The 20,600-nt window shown below is 38.6% G+C and overlaps 1 protein-coding gene across 3 annotated transcripts in view; it reads right to left on the bottom strand.

Moving 5' to 3' along the window:
- The window catches only part of CHST9 (carbohydrate sulfotransferase 9), a 92,087-nt gene that overhangs the window by 15,563 nt on the left and 55,924 nt on the right, over window positions 1–20,600 (bottom strand). For 2 of the 3 annotated variants that reach the window (XM_057397674.1, XM_057397673.1), the window contains exon 5: window positions 3,715–3,752. The exons of the other annotated variant lie outside the window; for it this stretch is intronic. In XM_057397674.1, the coding sequence (XP_057253657.1) occupies window positions 3,715–3,752 (38 nt within the window). The remainder of the gene's footprint in view (window positions 1–3,714; window positions 3,753–20,600) is intronic. 3 annotated transcript variants of the gene reach the window in all.

A 20,600-nucleotide genomic window follows, 5' to 3' on the forward strand; every position in this document is an offset into this window, starting at 1 on the left:
CAGTTCTGGTGTCCTCAACATAAAAAGGACATGGAACTGTTGGAACAAGTCCAGAGAAGGGCCACGAGGATGATCAGGGGACTGGAGCACCTCCCGTATGAAGACAGGCTGAGGAAGTTGGGGCTGTTCAGCCTGGAGAAGAGAAGGCTGTGTGGAGACCTCATAGCAGCCTTCCAGTATCTGAAGGGGGCCTATAGGGATGCTGGAGAAGGACTCTTCATTAGGGACTGTAGTGATAGGACAAGGGGTAATGGGTTAAAACTTAAACAGGGGAAGTTTAGGTTGTATATAAGAAGGAAATTCTTTCCTGTTAGGGTGGTGAGGCACTGGAATGGGTTGCCCAGGGAGGCTGTGAATGCTCCATCCCTGGCAGTGTTCAAGACCAGGTTGAACGAGGCCTTGGGTGATATGATTTAGCATAAGGTGTCCCTGCCCATGGCAGGGGGGTTGGAACTAGATGATCTTAAGGTCCTTTCTAACCCTAACTATTCTATGATTCTATGTTTCTATCTCTGGTCCAATAGCTCTAGCAAGTACATTCCTTCGTTACAGCTCTTTCTGTGTTACTGTTCCCTCAACCTCATGTGTAGAAAGGGAAATGCTCCCTGACAGATGTTAAAAGACTAAAAAAGAGATGCATATGCCACAGCAAGAGAGTCTGCCTTGAGGAAAGAGCTCCTCAGGGACAGAACAGTAAGGCAGATGCTGTGGAATGCTCTCACCAGCATCCTGACCCAACTGGCAGATTCACTGTGCAAGGGACAGGCTCAAGCCTGAGCTGAAACACAGATGGGACTTTAACCCAAAAGTCTGACTGTGCAATCATCTTTTAACTTTTAAATGCAAGTATTCTTGTTAGTCCTTCATAAGTTCAGAGAGGCACTGGGCAAAACCACACATAGGAGTATACATTAAGACCACAACACAGACAAACCTGAGTGGTAAAGATGAAACAGAAAGGATTGCCTTCAGATGCATTTTGATTGGTGGTCTGTAACATGTTTTATAGTCAAGAGTACGAAACAGAAGCACAAAGTTCTTGTTTCCTTGCATTTTCCTTAGCAGTACGTAACATGCCACAGCTACTCACACTGTACATCGATTCCAGTATTTACCCTGAAGTTGCAAAGGTCGTTAAAAACAGGTATTAAAAAGCACAGTGCATACCATTTCTGGATGTCTTTACTCAGGTAGAGTGGTAAATGACTGGTGCTGTTAAACAAACATGCATACCTATATATATAAATGATAAGGTGCTTAAGAAAAATCAGCAAATGCCTTATGATCAAAAAAAAAAAAAAAAAAGAGCTAGTCAAGATGGTAACTGTAGTCAAAGGTTTCTGGAAGTAGATGCTACCTTAGTATTTTATCTATGTCATATTTCACCAAACTTTGCTTAGGCTTTAGAAAGAGCTAAGCCTTACGCAGAAACAACAGTGGTCTTGAGGATGTGGTAAGTTCCAGATACCCACAGATAGTGAGGGTTTACCTAGCTGGAAATCACTAGGAAAGCAGCTTTACCATATCCCCTTCCCCTCTCTGTTTCACTCATCTCTCAACAAGACATTTCCGGCTATTTGCCCCCTTGCACTCCTTCTCCTGTCAAGCTGTAACATCATTCATCTTCTGCAGAGCCACTTCTCCCTTCACTTAAGTTTCTGGCAGCCAGTTTAACTCAGTGTTGTTGCACTGACTTAAGGGGGAGTACAGGATCCTAAGCCAGATATTTATCTTATCCTGCATATAATATTTCAAGTATTGAAAATAAACTGAATCCTTCTATGTGAGATATTCCATTAGGATCAACCCCAGTTTAAATCTTTTTATTGAAGTAGTATTACTACAAATCAAACATGCAGTGCCTCTGCAACTGTGCCCTAAATTATAGACTTGAAAATGAAATTGATTTCTAATTTGAAATATTCTTCCATTTCTCGGAAGTCCAAAGGAACTTGTATGGAATGGAGCATCACCAGCTTCTCTAGTATCCATTTAGAAGTGAATGTCTACCATTTGTCACCAAATCAAGTTTTTACAGCTTTCTTTAGATACACACTCCATATACCAAGACAATGCCATTTTCCTTCAAAATGAGATGCTCTTCACTCAACTACAGAGAGACAGAACAGGCGAGCAATTCAAGAAGGGCAAGGCAGTGGCATGGAAAAAGTGGCAGGAAAAGACCAAGACTGGATACACAAGGTACGGCACCTAATCCACCTTTAGTAACTGTGACAAATGTCTTTTTTTATCGCAGTGCACTCATCCTCAGAAAAGGGCAATGTCGTCCACAGAGCTGATTTTGACACACAGAAAATGTGCAGAATTATGTCTCCAATCAGCCATACGCTTTCCTGTCAATGTAGCCTCAAGTTGTGTTTTAAAAATACAACTGCCCCCCCTTCTGGCCAATAAAGACTTCCAAAAGTGGCTTTGTAAGGTGAATTTCAGGTGAATTTTAAAATGCAGTTTAATTTATACAAGTTAATTAGACTTGCTTTGGGATAGAAACTCTCAGTTGAAGCACAGAACTTCCATTAAGTTTCAAATTATTTCTACACTTATTTAGAAAAAGATTTTCCTTTGCTTCTGTAATGCCATATTCTGGGCTAAATATGCTCACCCATCAATTTCTCAAGAAGGGTTGTAACAACTCTAGGTATTATTTGGTGTTACAGGACCAGGCTTCTCATAAGCCTCTGGACACACAAGGGCTCACTTGGTCAGCAGGGGTGCCAGCTCAGGCCACTGAAACTGATACAGTGACACCTGTGATGTGCCCTGCCATTGCAGTGAAACACTGTCAGAGCCAAACCAGGCTGCTTTAGGTGGTCAGTCACCTGGTGGGTCAGTCTTCCATCTAGATAATCAATTCACAGATAACAGTAATGGAAAGACCTCAAGGCCTCAATTTATAGCTTGGAAGCAACATACCCATTTATAGGCCATCTGGGTAACAGCATTCAGTAAGAGGACAAGTAGCCAAGAATGAGAAGCAGCACAAAGCTTCTGTACAAGTCAGATCTTTTCAATCCAGAAAAGCATGTAATTTTAGAAAGCAAACTCTGGGTTTTTTCCTCTCTTTCTGATAGGGAATTTTTATCTTTTTTTTTTTTTCAGTACAGTTCCTGTATCCTTTTCCTGATTCTGAAATGTTAAATTGCAATATAGAAAGTTTTTTTTTTCCTAAATAATTACTCCTAACTAGTACAGTAATAAAGACAAGACAGAAAATGCCTGCATAACCAATGTCACAGTTTAGTGAAGCCTCAGTGAAAATTCATGGCAGAAATTGAAACCGAAGCAACACTGAAAGACCCTGCTAACATATATTGTGCAAGTATTTTGTACCGATAGCTTTTTGGTTTTTTAAAAGGAATACTAGCAAACAGGAGAAGTAATACTTAAAAAAAAAAAGAAAAAAACGTAATTGTGTGCTACAAAATTTGATACCAATGAACAAATTAACTCTAGGCTTTGTCCTCACTATCAACACATGGAGAGGTAGATGAACTAAATTGCTTAAATGGCAAATCTGAGGTTTAAATCAAAATGATGGCTGCTTTTATGAATTCAACATATCTGCAGAGCCAAGCATTTGTCTGATACATGGTCATTAGCACACCTACATAATTAATATTATGTTCTGTGAAGTCCTCTAACTGCTACAATTCTTCTGCAAGAAAAGTTAAGTAACAAAAAGCATGAAAGTACCTGATTAATTATCTGTTGTTGCAGTTTTTCTCCAGACTCTGAAAGAAAAAGAAAATAATTACTTTGTACTTATTTTACTGAATATGACTGTGTACATACAGAACAAAAAACAGTGAGTTCAGGAAAAAAATAAAATAAAATCAACCCTTATAATTGAGAAACAGAATTTAACATGTACAAATGACTTGAAACTTCAAACTGGAAATCCACATAAACAGAAGACCCTCTTAATCGATATGTGCTCAGAAGAACAATAAGATAGGTAGACAACCTTGCTAACCTGGAGTCTCATATGAAATTACAACATTCAAAATGAAGACAACAGATTTCAAATATGTGCTATGAATTATCTCAGTGTTGTGAGATGTACTGCTGCATGCATATGTGCCTAAGAGACTTAACATCCAGCTCAGGTTTTGACCATTGGAGGAGAAAAGCAGCTTCTGCCATGACCCTAAAATAAAATTACATGCCTATGTCAAGACTGAGGTTAGGCACCAGCTGGCTCAAAGGAGAAATTCTATCCTGATAATATTCACAAAGTGGCAAGCTGAATTATGGTCTTGCTTCCTTATTTTGACTGCCCTTTGAAGTGTCCTTCAGTGTGCTCCTGAAGACATGCTCAAAGCCTGGACAGAACATTGCTTTTCTACAACCATCAGGACCCCAGCAGCAACAACACCTCAAACCTATTCTTTCTTTTTAGATCAAAAGAGATAGTAATTTTGCCTCATTTACTGTTTCCATGCACTAGTAGTCAAAAGGGGCAGCTGATATCAGTTACCCTCCCTTTGCTATTGGAGATCATCCACATGTATTGGGGAAAGTCAGGAATTTCACACTTAACCTATCCAGCTAGACTAATGTACCCAGAGTTTTTTTTTGAGTAATAATGATAGGACACATTTTACAACCTGTCAGCATCACTATTAACTGTCAGGGGACCCTGCCCAGCATGGGTGGCTGCCATGTATTCATGGCAGCATGGGTGGCAGCACTGGAAACGATACTCCATTTCAACAGGATTTTTTCATTCAAATACTTGTGGCACAAGACAGAATTTTTAAGATGAGTTGAAAATATTTTAAGCGTTAAAATACAGTATGAAGACTCTGTTTAAAGAAAATTATATTCCTTACTTGTCCCAGAGAACACTTCTCCTCTCAATGAAAGCTTTATAAATAATTCAAATAAAGATAACAACATTATAAAATTGTTTCTTGTGATAATTATTCCCTGCCTGTTTGTGTTGTGCTTTTATTTGCTAAATATAGAAAAAAAACCCCACAACAAACCCCATGAGTTTTTGGCTAAAAGAAACCCCAAACCCACCAAATTATCATTTAGGGGATACTTGTTAAAATGTATTTCCTTTTTCATTGACTTCATCTTTGGGAGAAATAGAATTGATTCTTTTAACTATTATTTTAACCAGATAAATTGTTGGTAATAGAAGATTAAAGGAATATGTGTTTTTAGCATTGTCTAATGATATACAAGTTAGCAGGAAAGCACAGTGTTTGAAATCTTTGGTTAGATCAAACCTATTTTGCTCAAAGGTTTGTGGACTTTGAATACTGATGCTTTCCTGTTTCCCAGTACATTTGTTTTTAGGCTATTTTGATTCACTTTAAAGGAATTTTAATAACTTTCTGTTGACAGCATGGACAGCTGGTCTTGAGAATTAGTGAAAATTCACTTGCTGACTGAGGAAGGAAGTGACATCAATGAGTTTCTAAAGTCAGCCCTGGGGAAAAAGTGTGCTCTGCCAGAGTAGCCTTTCATGCCATTGTATTTCCAGTGATGCCTTGAGATGCAAATTGCATTATCAATCAAACTTGTGGTTTCTACCTCAGATAAATATAGAAAATGAACAGAAGACTGGGAAAGACCTTTGTGGCCATTCCTGACACTGCTGAGGAAAAGGTGAAGAAGAATTTATGGTAGTTCTTTCCTTGTTCACTCTTAGTTCTTTCTTTTGCTGATTTAAATACTACAGTATTAAGGAAAAGGCAGTTGCAGAAGTGTCTGTATGATATACCAGTAATGATGACATCGGTTAAACAGGACAGAGATTGAATAGGCTGTTAAGGACAGAAGAGAGATCAAATTTAAGGTCACCAGCAAATTGAATACTGTGTTCTCCATTTATCCACTAGATGATCCCTGTCCTCATCACAGAACAACTATGTGAATTTGGCGTAGTCAGCAGCTGTGCTCAGAAGAGACCAAGGTTTGTAATAAAAGAGATGCTGCAAATTAAGGTGGAAATACATTGGCACCATTTTATGGGGAAGCCTGGAAAGTCCTGGTGTGTACTGTACTTTTGTTTTAGGACAAAAGCTACAAAAGCAGTGAAAAAACATGACTACTACCTACAGCGCTGAAAGCAGGTTCAGTTTCCAGCTGATGGCTAACAGTGGGGCAGTAGAAAGTTTTGTCATTGAAAGTAGCTAGAATTTTGTTTGCCCTGTCTTTTTTTTTTAATTCTTATTATTTTATTTCCCAGAATTCTCTTGCAATGATTAGTCACTATTCTGTTTTGTTTTTGGGTTTTTTTTATGTCACCCTCAGTTTTGAGAAGGTCATTTCTCTTTAGGTACCTTGTGCTCGCCTGTGAATCATAGTGAATGCATCAGCATTCACTATGGGGATTCAAGAGAGAGCGCTCCAAGTTCAGAAGACATGAGGCAATGGGATGCTGATAAAGCCAGAACTGTCAGAACATGTCTGTCACTCCCACAGACAACACCTGTACTAGTCTCATGAAATGCAGGTAATTCTTAAGACAGAAGTTTCATTACCAGTAGACCTACACATGCTAAATTTAAAATTTACAAACGTTTTTTCCAGAGCCACTGCAATGAGGTAGCAGCTTATGCAAGACGAATGGATGCATAAGCATCAAACTACCTGGGAAATTTACTGCCATCTAGACATGTATATGGAAGCTGCCCAGCAGGTAGCATAGTCCAAGAGACACATCTTCTGCAACTCAGACCGCATGTGAATGGCTTGCTCTTATCTTGTATTTCTCCAGTAACTTGTTTTTTTTCTGTCATCTGGAAAACTGTTCCTAAATGAGCTCAACAGTGCCATATGATCAGCCTTGAAAGTGCAAGCAAATCAAAAGACCTTAATTATAGACAAGTATACTTTACTGATAATTTGAGTCAAAAGATGTATTTACCAGTACAAACTACGATTCTGATTTGCTGAGGCTCTGTTCTCCTTCCACTCTTAACTGAGGCTAAACTGATGCAACTGGATACTGATGATTTTTTTTGCATCAGGACTGGAGAAACAGACCTCTCTCAATTAAGTTTTAGTGATTTTCTCTTGTCTCTCCAGTTGCAAAAAGTCTAAAGGATGGTTAAGATGGTTGAGATAAATGGCCTTCTTGGGGTGACCTCAAGATATATCACTTTAGAAAGAAAAAACTTACAGCAAATACTCTTTAAAAAATTTCTCTGTACTGCCATACACTAAGCATTATGCTAACTCCTATTTCCAGGGCAAGTTGTTTTTTTTCATTTTTTTTCTTGCTTGTTCTTATTATAAAGAAGATTAAGTTATTGAGAGTCATAATGTATATTTTCTAATGTAACTGACCACTGCAAGACACAAGAGTGTGACATAACCAATGCTGCCATAAGGATCTGCAACACTGACTTCTCAGCCTTACGCACACAACCTACAGGAGAACAACATGTAATTATGCACACTATGCCCTGCTTACCTCCATACAAAGGAATGTGATATTTGTGCAGGTTTACAGATTAATCTGCTGTAATTCCTTTTAATGTTAAACTACTTCCAGCTCAAATATAATTAAGATCACCAGGTACAAAGCATTCAGATTGGAAATATGAGTACACTCCAACAGCAAAAATAACAGCTTGATGCTGTTTCTTATGTTCAAATGGTTGGATACATTAAGGATTTTGACAGCATGTTTGTTCCCTAAGTATGTAGCAGAAGAAAAAAAAAAAAAGAGGCTTAATTTCAAAAGGCTGAACACTACTACTGCATTTAATTAGAGTGTAAAATCCCCTAAATACACAGATCTGCCAATTTATGTGACATGACTGCTGTAAGTCCTAGCAACAAAGGATTTCTTTTTCTTCTTTTTTCTCCCTAAAATCAAATCCCAGTTTATACTTTAAGCAACCATAAAACGAAGGCTTTGGAATAAAAGTTTGTTTCCTAAAGTCTTCAGATAGCCCTACTAATATCTGTGTTATGGCAGCAAGGCAGGAGGTGAACGGAAAGAAATTCTGGTTCTGTCTCCTTGTTCCCAAGAGTCTAAGGGTTTCCAAGCAGACAAAAAAATGTGGGGAGAATCCCAGGGGCAAAGGGGACCCTCAGCATTGCTTTGAAACAGCCATATGTATAGTCTGAAGCAGCCATACGTCACTTAACTGAAAGGGGGAATGGCACTACTAAGAAATCAGTTTTGAAGAGGGAATTCGATACTCTAGTATCAGTTTAATTTTGTTTTCCCAGTTTATGACAGAAACACTAACAGCTCTGGATGTTACTTTCTTTTTACAGACCTAAATAAACACGTATGAAGCCTATTTAGTTATGATCCACCCCACTTTCATTACTGGTTTCCTAATCTACCAGAGCAGATTCTGAGAGGTGGAAGGAAACCAGAGCACTCATTCATGACAAACTTTTGCAGCAATTTTCCATGGTACCAGAGCCTGAGGAAGAAACACTCAGATTTGCTTTTCAGACTTAAAACAGAGAAGGTGTGACAGTAACAGATTATCTTCCATGAAAGCCTGTAACATGGCACACAAAGATTAAAATATTTAGGCCAAAATCATACATTTCCTATAAATTATCCTCAGGATCTCCAAGATCTGTAAGCAATACAGCTCCTGCAGAAGTGCGTAGCATTTCCTCCTTCTTCTAACAAGGAATTCAGAAAACTGAAATTGCTCATTTATAGCACTGCCTTCAAAATCTAGTTTGGCTTACTTTTGCACCTCTGTGATAATTATGCAACTGAATATGATTACAGTGGCCTAAAATGCATTAATCACATCTTCACGGTATTGCATAATCCTTCTCAGCTGTCACAATGCCAGCTAGTAAGGCACCCTGGCAGTAGGAAACATAAGAAACACAAGTTGATACTGATTGAAGCAAATGAAGGAAAGTTGGCCATCTCAAAACACTGAAACTCTCATAGCATTCCAAGGTCTCCTTAGCTAATTTTTTGTTATTACTTCTGATATGAAAACAGACCTTTAATTGTCAGTCTCTAATAAGGATGGAGAACTGTTCCCTGGACGTTCAAAGGACCCTGGGAAACCAAACATTTATGAAAGCTCAAGTGGCCAAATGTCTTGCGTTGATTAACACACACCATTCAATTTTCACCTAAAGAACAAGAAGAAATCCCAAAGAAAAAAAAAAGGACTGACAAAGAAATATTAGTCTTAATAGGACTCATTCATTCATTCTGTTGTGTGTAAAAAGGAGGTGGGGGTGTAACCCAAATCCATTCCTGGACCAAATCCTGCACTGACTAACATTATATAACCAAACTTATGTCAAGGAGATGTTAGAATATAAGTTGCTTAAAAATCTGAAGGTTTACCTCCCCTCTGCCTCATCAGCATTGATATTTTCAAATGAGACAGAACTGCCAGGATTCCATTAACAGAGTTAGTTGGCATGCTTGTTTGCCAGTTTTTTCCTAGAAGGTTGTGCTTTATATATCTGGGGAAAGGGAAAACAAAATTTGACACCTTTTTTCTTTAAGGATAGCAGATTCGAGATAATGGAAACATGTCAGGCAGCGTGTTTAACATTAACACAATATTGATACATATCATGGTTTGGATGGTTTCCAGCTGAACATCATGTATATTTTCAATGTCTATTTGGCATTCATCCTGTATCTAACAACAAGAATATTTTGTTTGAATTTTCTTTTACAGCTCACTATTCAATGCTCACTATGCTTGGAAATGCTTTTTCCTTTTATCCAACTAATTTGTGACTTTTTCAAGATTCCTGCTCTCAAGAAATTGAATGGAGGAATCATGGATTTCTACTCATCTGCAATTAGGCAGGTAAAGATCAGTGAATTACGGCTTAGCAGACGCACATCCTCAAACCTTATCACAATGGGATCCACATCCCAAGGTAGAAATTGCCTCAATTCTCACGCTGCAAGGACTATTGCTTTTTTATTTGAAATCACATGGACCACCAGGCTCCATTTTCATGTTACAAGTTATATATGGTGTTTTATGGTGCTTTATATTATGATCATCTAAAGGATAGGTCACATCACCTGTTAAAATGCCTTTTTTGACTATGCTCCAGTATCAAGCTCAATTGCTTATGCAGTTATCTTCCACAAAATAGGTTTCTGGGCTTTGAGACAGAAGAAGCTGTTTCTGCCCGTCAGCGGGTTCATTTTCCTATATCAAGGTTCTTAGTATGCGATAAATGAAGGATGGCTGACCCCAGTCTTTTTCTTCTGAATGAAAACTATCTGGCACTTACTGTAAGAACAGCATGGTAAAAGCTGTCATGATGGAAAAGACCACAGAGAACAACTAGAGCTTCAAACTACACAGACACCATGCAGAAATAAAGCCGTACACATACATCTGTATCTTTAATATACGTTATTATGATCTTAGGCAGCTGAAGATTTATATTGCACTCACAGCAGGGCTGAAACATTGCAGTAGTTTGCCTTTGGTTTTGGTTCTTGCTTGGTTTCTAGCCATATTAAGAACATATGGTTACCTCCTATGGTTACCCCCACCCAGATGAGGAATGTGACAGCAGTTGAAATCTGCTGTCAGATTTAACCATGTTAAAGCAAAGTTGCATGGAGTCATGACCATCCAATCTAGTATATTGTAAAGAAGGTCAGCTGCTTTTTTTCTCACTTATAGTGAAGATGAGTTGATATCCAGCTCTAAAGCACACAGTCCCCATATAACCTTAATTAGAATACCCTGGAAATAGCATATGAAGATGAAGGCCTCAGTACCAATGGGAAGCACCACACAAGCTCCTACAGTGTTAGACCCACAGAAGCTTATTTTGACTCACCTGCTAGGACAACTGCACCACAAACAGCTGAGCTACAAAGCTTCTCTGGTGTGAATCAGTAGGAGAGGTGTGTGAAAGATGAGAATGCAGCAAGCCCAAACAAGGGTGGAAAAATACAGCTTCTTGACACTAATTAGAGTCCCACAGCAAAGTCTCCATCAGAAACCTTAGTCTACAGTTTCTGTATTTCAGAAATAAAAAGGAGATGAATTGTCTATACAGCATAAAGCCAGGAAGCGACTAGTGGTGATGAGAGCAAATACTCTTTCAATTTATTACCCATTCTGACTATGCCCACATAAATAAACTGTAACTGTTTGAATCTGCCATATTTCTTTGTTTAAGGTCTAAATGTGCCCCTCTAAGGCATGCATGCTCTTAGCAGACTGGCCTCAAGTAACTTCTCTGAAATTAATCTATTTGGAAGTAAAATATCCCCATTAAGAATGTGACACTTAAAGAAAGACACTATCCACACATTAGAAGGAGATTCTGGAATTAATACCCCAGTAAAGAACAGAGGGGAAAAGAAAAAATGGAAATAGGCACCCTTTAAAACAGATCCTTAATACCTGGAAAGCTCAAAACCCAGGATAATTTTATGGTGAAAGAAAACTAGAAGAAGAAAGGGAAAGAGAAACAAAGGTAAAATATACCCTTTCCTAATGCATGGCTCTGAATTAAGATTCATCAGATACAAAGAAGAAACCCCAAACCCTACAGCAATCCATTGCTGCAGGGAGTATAAATTTATCTACATTTTGTATAACTGGAGTATGACCTTTTGCGATCAACTCTTGTGCTTGAATTCATCTGTAGCTATTGGAAGTCATTTATAAAAGGTCATCCATGACTGAGAATATAATATGAATTCAAGATGCACAAGGATCAGGTTTGTGCCGCTCAAAAGAAACTGTGGAGAGAGGGAGAGAGATGGGGGGTGGAAGCTCAACCATTTAATTCTCAAATGGATTTGGATATTGGACAAGAGTATTTAATCTTAGTAATCAATTTCCAATATGTGAATGGGAATTATGAGGGAACACATGGCTTTTACATTTGTCACTGATGACTACATTACTGAAATGTTACTAAAGGAGGTTATTTGACCAAATAAGGCTACTTAGCAATTTGAGTAGATTTTTTATCTCTAGAGCATGGTAAAACCTCTTATTCCTGCTGTTTCTTCTACGAAAATATTAAGGATGCTCAGTTTTTATTGGTATAAAGAAATAACATTCTCAGATAAAGATAGCTTATAACCATATTAAATCATAGAATGTCTATACCTGACTTCCTGCATTAACAACATTAGTACTGTTTGTTTGTGGGGTTTTGTTTCTTTCTTTGGGGGGTTTGTTTGTTTTTGCTTTTGTTTTCTTTTTCAAAATGGTACTAAATGGGTGATATTTTAAGGCATTCCATACAAGAAGAGCCTATAAGGATGCACAAGCAATCCTCAACAAGAAAAGTTCAATAGACATATAAGAGCATTTTAGTCATGTTCTCTGAAAGTGTTCTTTGAACATCAGAAAATTCAAACTGTACCCTCCATACTGACAAGGTAGTTGCCTTGGAAAAAAAGAAAATCCATATAGGAGGGATCTGACAGTTGTTATTTAATCAAGATCTTTTGAAAACACTTCCCCAAAGACTCCAAATCAATTCTGAAAGACAATCTGTAAAGGATTCATGACCACTGTACGAGACCATGTTTAAGCTTTTTCAAAAAAAAAAAAACAACCCCAAACTCTTGTATGCTTAATGTCTTTAAAGCCAAACCTGCAGCTCAATCTGCCCTACCACTAACTTTGGCTGGCTGAGCAGCAACTGAGTATGCATACTGTGGCTAATTGCAAACGCCACCTTTCCTGCAGGTGAAATACCCTGATGCTCCAAGCCTCACAAACAGCACCATACTCTGTTTTGGCAGGAGCATTTTGCTTGCTTTAGAAATGCCCACTGTGCCTCCCTTTGCTTGTTATCTTTGCAATAACAGCTTGGATATTGGCAGTGCTCAAAACTGGAAAGTGGAAGGGGTGATGCAGCAAGTTCAACTGCAGAAATCATTATGAGAATTGAACTCACAAATGTCACTGTAAACATTGTTAAATGTTTCCTTTTAATTAGATTGGATATAAGGAAGAAGTTCTTTACTGTAAGTGTGGTGAGGCACTGAAATGGGTTGCCCAAGGAAGTTGTGAATGCTCCATCTCTGGTAGTGTTCAAGGAAAGGTTGGACAGAGCCTCGGGTGACATGGTTTAGTGTGAGGTGTCCCTGCCCATGGCAGGGGGGTTGGAACTAGATGATCTTAAGGTCCTTTCCAACCCTAACTATTCTATGATTCTATAATTAAACAGAGACTGAAAGTAATAGCAGTAAGGTGTTATCCAGTACACAGAAACTACAAAGTACCCCAACACCAAAAGCGTAAATGATGCACTGCATCAATTCAATCACTAGGGCAGAGGCTATGTAGACATTCTTAGGTAGAGCACACCTTTTCACAGAGGGTAAATTGTCAAATGGGCTTTTAAGCCACACCTGCAGGCTTTGTACACACAAGCATTTTCTGCCCACAACATATACTACTGCTGCTTGCAAAGGACCATATGTACACACCAAAAGCTGGTACCAGGGTACAATTTGCATCCACAAAATGTGCGGGTGCAGTTTTATGGAGACCTATGAGAAGAACATGACCATATAGCACACAACCACTATTTACATAGCAGCCTTCAGTCAACAAGCTAAGTAATCATCCCACAGAACATGCCATGCCAAGCACAGCAAGGAGAAGTACAATTTACATCTGAAATCAGTCACGTTCATGACTGGCAGACTGATTTAAGAGACAAGTCTTCCCAGTCTCAGTTTGCAAACCATGGGTGTGTACTAATACTGGTAGCGATGGCAACACCCCAAACTGAGGGTAAGTTTAATGCATCTTCTTCAGAGGTGAAAAAAGAATTCTGAGAAAGTCCTTATTAACAAGTAAAAATAATTTCTTGTAACCAAAAAACTCACTTTGTTTCTTCTTCCCCTGTGAATTGTAAATTTTTAGGCATTAAAAAATAATCTTGCATGCCTGACACGAATCAGCATGTGAATTACTAACCAAGTTAGCTTCAGCAACTACTAAGTGACATAGTCATAATATGGCACATTTACTCACATGTAAATTACTGATTTCTAATGAGTTGAGCACTCAGGGTGGAACTGAACTCTCAGGATGAGACTTTTTCTTCTGACAGGCGAACACAGTCAATGCTGTATCTGATTGTCAGCAAATCCTGTTATTGGCTTCTTGCTAACTTTAGGAGCAAGGTCTTCAAACATTTCCAGAGATTAAGGGGAAAGGGCAAATGAACACAATTCTTTACATGAAATTTAATTAAATTATGTGAAAAGAAACACAAAGGAAATGTGGAAAAATTCTCTTCAGATTAGAAGGCATTTTTGGACTAAAGCCACACCAATTCCTATTAATTAAATAATTAGTGAAGAGTAAAAAAATCCAGTTTGACAGAACTGAATTTCCTGCCTTCCGAGGGATCTAAAAAAGAAAATGTGATAATTGAGCATCCACCCCTATGACAACTTTTGGGCATCACTAACATATCGACCTACTGCTGTAATTAAGGCAATTGTGTACAATATAAAGTCCAATTATCACAAGTATATGACAAGTAAACCTTCAGAAAAATGAATTTTACATCTTGATGTTTCTGGCAGGGAGTGAAAGGACTGGCCAGCATTTTGAAATGGATGGTTAATTATATGTACAGCCAGAGACTCTGGAACAGCAGAGGTGCAAACAGCTCGGAGTTTCAGATTTCTTCTCTCCATACAAACATATCAGTAACGCCCTTACTTTCAACAATACTTTTTGTCCCTTGGATTACAGATAACTAGCTCCCACGATCACAGCAAAAAAATTGGAAACATCGCTGATTGCTACTGTGTGTTAAGTTAAACATAGTAACAAACCCACTGGAATAATGGAAGCTAGGCTTACGGATCACAGGAGGAAGACACACATGCACAGAGGAAACAAATCATAAAGAAGCTTTTCATTCAGTTTTTCATTCTCATTTCATTCTCAGTTTTTCATTCTCATTTCTGAGACTAGAATAGACCAATTCTAGTAATGCATCATGGACTCCTTTTCGGGAAAACGAATAGGATCATGCAATCATCTACTAATACTCAACACCTAAATAATCCTAGCTAAAAATACTACTTCAGACAAGCTACAGAACCACAGCTTTTGTCTTCATGTTTGGTTTCACCCAACACAGGTTTGGTTTCATGGCTGGCTTAAGCTGCTCAACGGCTGGTAAAAATGGACAGCCCAGCCCTTGCTGCAGTTGTAATGACACACTCTTCTTCCTCCCTCCTACCAGCACTAGCACAGCTGCATTGTGAGGTCAAGACATACCACAATGCTGATTCAGCTAAAAATTCTCATTTTGCTTAATAGGCTGATTTCCAACCATATAAACGCAGATCAACCACATTAGCTGTGCAAATGGAGATGCACAGCTGGGAACAACAGTGGGTGCAAGAAGTCCCCTTCTGGGGAAGCTCACATGTGGATCAGCATAAACACGCCATAAATCCACATTATCTGAGCCCTCATCTACCCCACTGTTACTGAAATATCACAAGCGACTGAATAGACCAGTCTCCTGACTACCTGCTATTTTCTTTCAGGGCTCCAACTGTATGGGACTCCATGTTTTTAATAGTCAGATACATTGTCTATTTGGCTTTCCAAAAGGTATTTGATAACATTTGTCTCACAAGATTTCTTAAGAAAACTTAGCAGATACAGAATTAGAGGGATCATGTTAGGGCAGATTTCAAAAAACAAATGTCTAAAAGACATGAAACAGCACAGGAATATGAGAGAAAAGAGTCTACTGTGGAAGAAAGTCATCAGCGAAATCCTGCTAGCTCATGTTGAGGACACCCATGTTCTCAACATATTCTTAAAATAACCTGAGAAAGGGACCAAACAGGAACATTTGTTGGTGATATTAACTTATTTGGGGTAGAAATGATAGAGGTGAAAGAACTTTTTCCAAGAGTAAGCTGATAATGAAATGACATATGAAATGCAACTTATGCAAAGTGATGCTAGGAAACTTTTAGGAGAAAACTTTTCATTTAAATTCTAAAGTTGTGGACTCTGAACTGAGGTCTGAGCACACTGCCACTCAGGAATGCGGTCTTGGGGGGGTAAAATTTTTTGCATAAACATCATCTCTGTGCTCACAAGTGAAAGCAAATTGAAGAACAGAGAAAAAAAGAACAAACAAAACCAAAAGAAATCAGTGTGTTTCTGTATATACACACATTTGCATCTTAAGTATCATATGCAACTGTGATCCTTCTACTCATGTACAGAACTGGAGAAGAAAAAAAGAGGGTAAGGTGATGGACTGAAAGTACAGACTGCCTTACAAAGAGCAACAGCTATGAAGCCTGGCAAAGCAATGATCCAGAGGAGATAGGATAAAGATCTGTAAAATCATAAGTGACATGGAAGGGGTGAATCAGAATTGACTGCTGCCTCTTCTATCACAAGGCTGGAGGCATCTGATGAAGCAGACAGATGGCATGTTCAAAGCAAACATGAGGAAGCAGCTCTCCACACAACTAGAAAAGGAAACTCAGGAACTTTTCGCCATGGGATGTTACGGCTGCTAAAACTTTACATGGATTCAGGGGACAACCAAACAAGCTGAGAGACAGGAAATCCTTTGGGGGTTTATAACCAAACACAAACCACCTCTGGCACGGGAACTTCCTGAAACACAAACTGCTGGAGTCTGGGAAAGTCACGTGAGGAGGTTTCACTTTGCTGCTAGGATACTGAGCACGACAGAGCTCTGGCCTCATCCAGTATTGCTGCTGTTATGTGCAACAACACAAGATGCTAAAAAAAAAGGGTCCAAGTTTAAATACTTCAGAGTCTGGACACGGATACATCAGTGACTTCCAAAGTTACCTAGAAAGTGTGCTGAAAGCAAGGGATTGACCTGCAGTATTCTAAGCCACATGCTAATACCAGACCATTCTTCCATGCCACAGGCTGAAAACACCAAGTGTTCAGGAGGTATTACAAGAATTTCCTACCACCTGTCAATTTGCTGATTATCAGGTTTTGCTCCTCCTTGGAACTGTACAAAAACTACTAGGGAAAAACAAACAAGCCTTTTTAAGAACTAAGCTGTGTTGGATTTTTGTTCATAAAGCAGATATTCATTTAAAGAACATAAACAGCCTAACAGCCATAGCTCTTGAACACTATTTCTAATTATACTGCATTGATTAAATACAATTATATTTTAATTAAGCTTTGTTCATATAGTAGTCCTCCTATGGTTTTTCTCCTTCTAGAGGAGGAAATGAATCTCTTCTAGAGATTTGTTTTCATAGAAAATAATGCTTATAACTTCATTTATTTTAAAAGTTAAAACCAAAATCTGCACAGCACACTGAATATTTCATAGGCACTATTTTATAGGCAAAATCAGCTGTCAGCTTTGAAGTTCACTTGCATGGAGAGCCCCCATGTCAGCTGCTGCACTACTTTCATTGTTGATTCTTAAGCCCTGCTAGAAGGCCCACTTTTAGCCATCTATGATGCTTCAAGTCCAACTGCTGAGTTGTGTTAACGGATTGTGTGATTGCTCCCAGTCTATTTCGGTGTAAAATCAGGTTATCTACAATCACAGTTGAAGAGCAGCCAAGTGATTTGCCCAGCACTGGTACAATGAAGAAGATATCGTGAACGTTAGCACCTACTGCCCTCTACCTGCTTCATTTAAAATGCCTAAATAGCAAAACCAGAGGAAACCACTTTCCAGTTTTTAGAATTCTCAGTCTTATAATTAAGCTGGTCAAACCCACTCTGATTATAACTGATTTCTAGTCTGTTTCTTTTTGATTACAAGAGTAAGAAGTGATACTGCCCTGGAATATTCATCGCTGGCTCCAGCCACTTGCTACAGCTAATTAATTTGATAACTAGCCTGTCAGACTGCTCAGACAGATAAAAAAACACACGTAACATTGGAACAAGGCCTTCTACGGTAAGCTTTGGTCAGAAGCTGAGGACAGCACTGAGAAACAGATACACTACGACTGCATGCCGTGCTTGCTGAAACTATCTGTAAACTAATACTTGCATTCTGCATGCCTCAGCATTAAACTGGCCTGGCAGGCGCAGTCCCTGGGTACCTTGTTTACCCTCTGTGATTGGCAGTAACAGCCTGAAAATACAGCAAACTCCATCTGCCTGGGATACCTCCACCTCGGTTCACTCTCCAGCCCACTGTGATTGTTTATCCATCAGAGGGGTGTGGAGGAAAAAGGTCCCATGTCAAATTCTCCTGGCCATGCAGCTGGTAGATAAAATGTGTTATTTCCTGACACAAAGACAGCTTTACAGGTGTACTAGGAGCTGCCAATATGCCTTTGTGCGGCCAGGCTGCCAGTGAACCTCAAGAATCCCATCAGGAGATCACTGAGGTAAAGTGGGGTCTGGCAAAACAAACCACTGGAGCATAATGAATCTAGGTGGTATGCAATGAAGTGTCAAGGACTTTAAACCCTTTTATAAAACTACATTTAGTATCTTAAGCACTTCATGATTGGTATGTGTAAATGAGGGCTCTGATTTGTTTGTTTTTAACAACAGGAGGTTTTGCACTTGTAAAATTACAGCAGAGAGATTTTGATGCTCAAGAAATGTATCTGTGTTTGTGATAATACCACCCTGCTAAATATGTTAATTTGTTCCACTTCAGGTTTTATTAATTAAGTTAATACTAATTGAGCAGCCTTTTAGTATATTTTAAACTTGAGTGGGTTCTGTGCTAAATCCTGTACGCTGTAGCCTCTCCTTAGCCTTCCCCCTTCATCCCCTGTCCCAGAGTAAATGTTTCACTTCAGATCACTGCCTTGAAACTCTTCTGTGTTTGCAGATATTTATAGAATCATACAATAGTTAGGGTTTGAAAGGACCTTAAGATCTCCCGGGTCCAATCCCCCTGCCATGGGGGTTGCCTATACATGTCTCATATTAAATCAATAACGAAAAGAAAAAAAAAAAGAGAGAGAAAGAAATCAACAGATATTTTAGAAGATATTTTAAAAAAAGAAGCGTTTACAAAAAACTCCTGAACCCAAACATGGCTAATTTTGTGTGGCTAAGTGCCCCCTAGTGACAAAGCCGGACTTCAAATAACTTTCACAGCCACTTCCACTCCTTACACAATTTTGTACCTCAGTTATCTCCGATTTGTTTTGCTTTGTTTCCTTTGCTTGTTTGTTTTTAAGGAAATGAAGCAAAACAATCAACCAACCCCTATCTAAAGAAAACAACAAACCAAAAAACCCAAACAAACAAACAAGCAAATCACCGTGTTAGCCTAAATACAGCCTTATACATTGAAACATGACTCCAAATGCTTCAGTCTTTTCCTGCAGGTAGTAGGAAAGTAGGTGCAGGAATATTCACATTAGCTTTGATGCTATCTATAACTCAAAAGAGATGCATAGTCATCTTTGTGGTGGATAGTTTAAATTCCACAACATCCAAGAAACTCATACACTACTTAGAGATGTCTGCCACTGAGTGGTGATACTGCAAAAGTAGTAGAGAGTAAACTCTGGGCTAGCCCTGTAACTCTTGCCTCTTGCTCCAAATCCCTCTCTCCACACACTGAAACACACCTCAAATCAGTCATTCCTCCCTCAGAGCAAATATGTCTAGAGGGACTTGTTTGGAGCAAACATGTCTAAAGAGCATGCATATAGCTTCATCTGCCGAGTTATGGCCCCTGAAGATCTAAGTGAAAAACATGTACTTAGGGAAGCTTGGCTTACAAATGAGCTCTTACAAAACAAAAGTACCTCCAAAAGCAAAGATCCTATTTTTTTTTGGTCTTTCAAACATTTTCAATTTGTGAAATTAGAGAAGTCCCAGAAAAGATACAGACTCTACTTTCGAACTGTTAATACAGAAGAAAACTCTGTGTGTGTGCTTCCCTGCTGCAGATCTGTGATCAGATCTGTTGACATCACTTTAAAACTATTCATTGTTCTTCTGCAAATAGTAGTTCTTCCATGTTTTTCAAATGCTTTGTCTTTCGCTTTTTAATGTGGAGAATCTCACACCGACAATTACACCTCAGTTTGTAAACCAGCTCTGGGTAATTTTTTAAAAGACCCACAATGACTGATTTAAGTAACACTGTTGTCTGCTATGCATTTTTATTTTTTTTAAGTGAATGTCACTTCAGTGAAAACATATTTATTTGTCTCCACACTTAATGAGCATGAATTATGTTTTCCAGTTTCTCTAATGAAGCAATAACCTTACCATATTAATTTGTGTTTCTGCACTCACTGTCTTTGCACTATTATAATCGCTGATGTTAGCTAGATAAGTAGTTAGCCTGCGTGCTCCCATATTACTGTAAACTGGGGTTTTAGTCAAAAGTACTCATATATTCCTCTGGAACATTAAATCAAAGGGTTAAAATACAGCTTTTCAGTGAGCAATTTCTTACAGAAAATAAAGAACAGCTCATAAAAAAAAAGACATGGCAAAGAGACAAATTGTTCAAATGCAGACGGCATAAAAATGCACTGAAGGAAATTCAAATCTTCTAAGGAAATTCTGCTTCCTCAAAAACAACAAACAGCAATACTAAGATACTCTAAATTACATTTTGACCTTTCAAATTACTGTCAAGAAGGGGTACAGTTTTATTGT

Source organism: Pezoporus wallicus, unplaced genomic scaffold (assembly GCF_028554395.1).
Source record: "Pezoporus wallicus isolate ANWC-B61680 ecotype Strahan unplaced genomic scaffold, APGP_CSIRO_Pwel_v1 contig_227, whole genome shotgun sequence".
Classification (NCBI taxonomy): Eukaryota; Metazoa; Chordata; class Aves; order Psittaciformes; family Psittacidae; genus Pezoporus; species Pezoporus wallicus.